This window comes from Nestor notabilis, unplaced genomic scaffold (genome assembly GCF_000696875.1).
Source record: "Nestor notabilis isolate BGI_N333 unplaced genomic scaffold, ASM69687v1 scaffold13405, whole genome shotgun sequence".
NCBI lineage: Eukaryota > Metazoa > Chordata > Aves > Psittaciformes > Psittacidae > Nestor > Nestor notabilis.
In genome coordinates this window covers 11,601-15,083 of record NW_009929007.1, presented here as the reverse complement: position 1 = coordinate 15,083, position 3,483 = coordinate 11,601, and the positions used below count along the sequence as shown (strand labels likewise).

At 43.0% G+C, this 3,483-nt stretch overlaps 1 protein-coding gene across 1 annotated transcript in view; it reads right to left on the bottom strand.

Annotated features, from left to right (window-relative positions):
* The window catches only part of LEPR (leptin receptor), an 18,505-nt gene that overhangs the window by 4,399 nt on the left and 10,623 nt on the right, over positions 1-3,483 (bottom strand). The window contains exons 10-13 of the mRNA XM_010014796.1: positions 2,319-2,501; positions 1,665-1,760; positions 1,360-1,462; positions 941-1,016 (exon numbers count right to left, since the gene is read on the bottom strand). Of these exons, the coding sequence (XP_010013098.1) occupies positions 941-1,016; positions 1,360-1,462; positions 1,665-1,760; positions 2,319-2,501 (458 nt within the window). The remainder of the gene's footprint in view (positions 1-940; positions 1,017-1,359; positions 1,463-1,664; positions 1,761-2,318; positions 2,502-3,483) is intronic.

The following is a 3,483-nucleotide window of genomic DNA, read 5'->3' as shown; positions in this document are numbered from 1 at the left end:
GGGAGACCATACTGCAGCCTTTCAGTACTTGAAGGAGGCCTCTAAGAAAGGGACAAATGTTTTAGCAGGGCCTGTTGCAATATGACAAGGGGAAATGGTTTTAAACTTTTTAAACTAAAAAGATTTGGGCTAGATCTAAGGAAGAAAGTTTTTACAGAGTGCTTCAAGGCACTGAACAGGTTGCCCAGAGAAGCTGTGGCTGCCCCATCCCTGGCAGTGGTCAAGGTCAGGTTGGACACAGGGTCTTGGAGCAACCTTCTCTAGTGGAAGGTGTCCCTGCCCGGGGCAGGGGTTGGAGCTGGAGGAGCTGTAAGGTCCCTTCCAACACAAACCAGTCTGGGATTCTGGGATTCTATGAAAAAAGATGAGAAAAGAAACCGTCACTGGGGAATGCAAATTAAATACCTGAAAAATCTTCTGCCATTACATGCTCTTCCTTTTAGAAGTAAGAGGCCTGAATATGGATTATTGTCTCAGTGATTGCATGCTGTCAGATACCGGCACCACAAGAAGCTTTGTCTGAGGGCACAAAGCAGCTAAGCCCACATGAAGACTCCACATCCCATCACAGCTCCCATATCACTGGCCAAATGGAGAGGCCATTGTCCCAGCAAAGAATTTGGCCTTTGATATACAAGTGGCACTCACTGAGGTGCACAAGCATTACACCCATGGGATTCTGCAACTGATTTACTGATTGCCCTGAAATTTAAACACCAGCTACATTCAAAAGAGGTGTCAGACTCTGGTCCTGGCCTGGTCCCAGATATCAGCTCCTACAGTCAAGAGAAGTGCTGCACTGGTAACTTCAGAGGCTCAAGAGGCTCCATTCAAGTAGCTCAGGCAGGGTCTGCTCTACCCAACAGATAGAGCTCAGCAGCCAGCAAAGAGCAGTCAGAGCATGGGGTGGGGGAAGAGGCATCACCAGGGGAATATATACCTTCTGAAAATTAACTCCTTGTGCCCAGGAGCAGTTCTTGGGGTTTGGAACATCTTCCCAAAACAGCTTCTTCATTCTGAAATATAAGGTAAATTCTGGAGTTGGAACTGGTCTCACATTCTGTACTGCTGCCATTCCCCTCCGCTGTGTCAGGAAAGGAACCTGTGCAATTTCATTTACCCAGAGCACTATGACAATGACATTTTCACAAGGTAACAAGTCTCTGCACTCAGGCCACTTTAATTCTCTGTGCTGTATTCCACAGTCCACTGCTTTTCAGTGCAGGACCTCAAAAATAGACATTAAAAATAATCCCTTTTTGCCCCAGAAACATCCTGCCCACTAGTTCAGCACAGAGGCATCCCCTAAGCTGCACCACCTTCTTCTGAAGACCTTTGAGATGACAATGAACAACCCACCTTTGTTGTGAAACCAGCAGTGCTCCAAGCAACAAAACTGAGGTTGAAATGACTATTGGCAGAACCACATAGAGGTTGGCATTGTTCTCATTTTCGTATCCAGCTGGAAATAAAAGGAATTCAGCTAATAATGCAGTCAAATAGTTTGTGAACAAGTAGTTTGCATCTAGATCACTGTCCATAGTTCTATTACAATGACTTTAATACTGACATTCGCTGGTAAGATACAGGCTTCTCTTGCATTTAAAGGTTACTTTTACAAGCTCCTATTTCACAACAACATGGAGAAAGCTCCTCTAAGTCACCTTTGGTAAAGTGATCTGTTGCTCTGGATTTGCCAACTCCTCCAGCAAACACAGGGTACAGGCTGAACTGGTATTTCTCAATCAGGATAAAGTGATCTGGAAAGAGGAAATGAGCCTTTTGAATCGCAACTATTATCCTCCTTTTACACAATTACCTGCACAGAGGTTCTGGTCACGTATCAGAGCTCAGATCAGCCCAGAGAGGGGAATAATGAGAGCTGTCTTTTATAGATATGTACTTTAATATCAGAAGATTAAACCCATTAATCTATACTGGACAATCTAGCATTATCCTGTCATGGAATTAACACCTTTATGGAGCTATTGTAAAAAAATTTAAGATTAAAGCCAAACTGCAAATGGAATGGACATATTAACTTAGATATTAGCTGGTGTATTCAATATTCCAGAGCCGATTTTATTGTGTTGTCAAAAAATTAACACACTTCTGAGCTTCAGTCTTGGTTAACCTGATTATTAATGCAGCAGTTAATCCTTTACAGTCAGTGCTCTAATGATGATCAGGAATTGCTCTGCTGGTCGTTATCATAAATCAGAAACAGAGAGGGGGAAAAGGAATCAGAGAGCTCAGTAATGTCCCATTTTGCTGTTCTGTGTTAACATAATATATTCTATTTCTCAGTGCACACTCACCATAAATGTAATATTTACTGATATTTGGAGGAACTCGCAGCCATTTCATCTCCTCTTCTTTGTTAAGGTTCTTCCACTCAATAATGAAAGATGTTATCACGTATATTTGAGGTGAGAGTGTCCAGATCAGAACCACACAAGTGCTGTTCACTGGGTAAGCGCTAAGGGACCGCACAACGCTCACTGACAGAGCAAGGAGAAACCAGCCATGAGTGACATGAGCACAGACAGAGTGAGATGATGATGGGTCAAGCAGGAGAGGCGTCTACTACAAACTATATGCACACAAGTGACTGCTACAGTTTCAGCACTTTATCATAGTATCCTAGAATCCCAGCCTGGTTTGGGTTGAAGGGACCTTAAAGCTCCTCCAGCTCCAACCCCTGCCACGGGCAGGGACACCTTCCACTAGAGCAGGTTGCTCCAAGCCCCTGTGTCCAACCTGGCCTTGAACACTGCCAGGGATGGGGCAGCCACAGCTTCTCTGGGCACCCTGTTCATTTATCATTTACTTGTTTAATTCTCTTCTATATAATAAAGCTTGGTCTTTAGCTCACATAAGCAAACATATTTCTCTTTAAGCCAGCACAGCTTGGTTCACACCAAACAGTCCTGAACATTAAACGGATCCAGTTTCTTAGCAGACATGAAACAAATATCCTCATTCTCATGTGCACATCCTTAACTATCACTCCTTAATCAAAAAACTATCAACAGCTACTGAACCATCAACATTTAAATAAGAACGCACTGAGAGCCCTGTAAGGTAAACCCTACTGAATCTAAGTAATACACCAAGATAACAATTGGACAAAGGCTTCCTGTGACATCTGCTACCAACCACAGGGTTTCCAGAGTACTTACACACAGCATCAGAAAGAATTTTATTCATAATAATGCTTTTAAAATAGCATTACAGCAGAAAAGTTCTACAAATAGGTTGCAGTGATGTTTCCCACAGCATGTATTTGAACGTGAATGCTACAAAATTGAAGTATTCCAAAGCAAGAGGCTTTACATCATTAGTAAAGGAGAGTGAATCAATAAAGTAGCTGAATCAATGAGAGGCTTCTTAGGAAGTAAAGCCAAACCTCTCCAGCTATGTACTCTGGCAGCCCCTCAGGTGAGCAGCCAGAGAAACGAGACCGTATTTCATTTTGGAAAC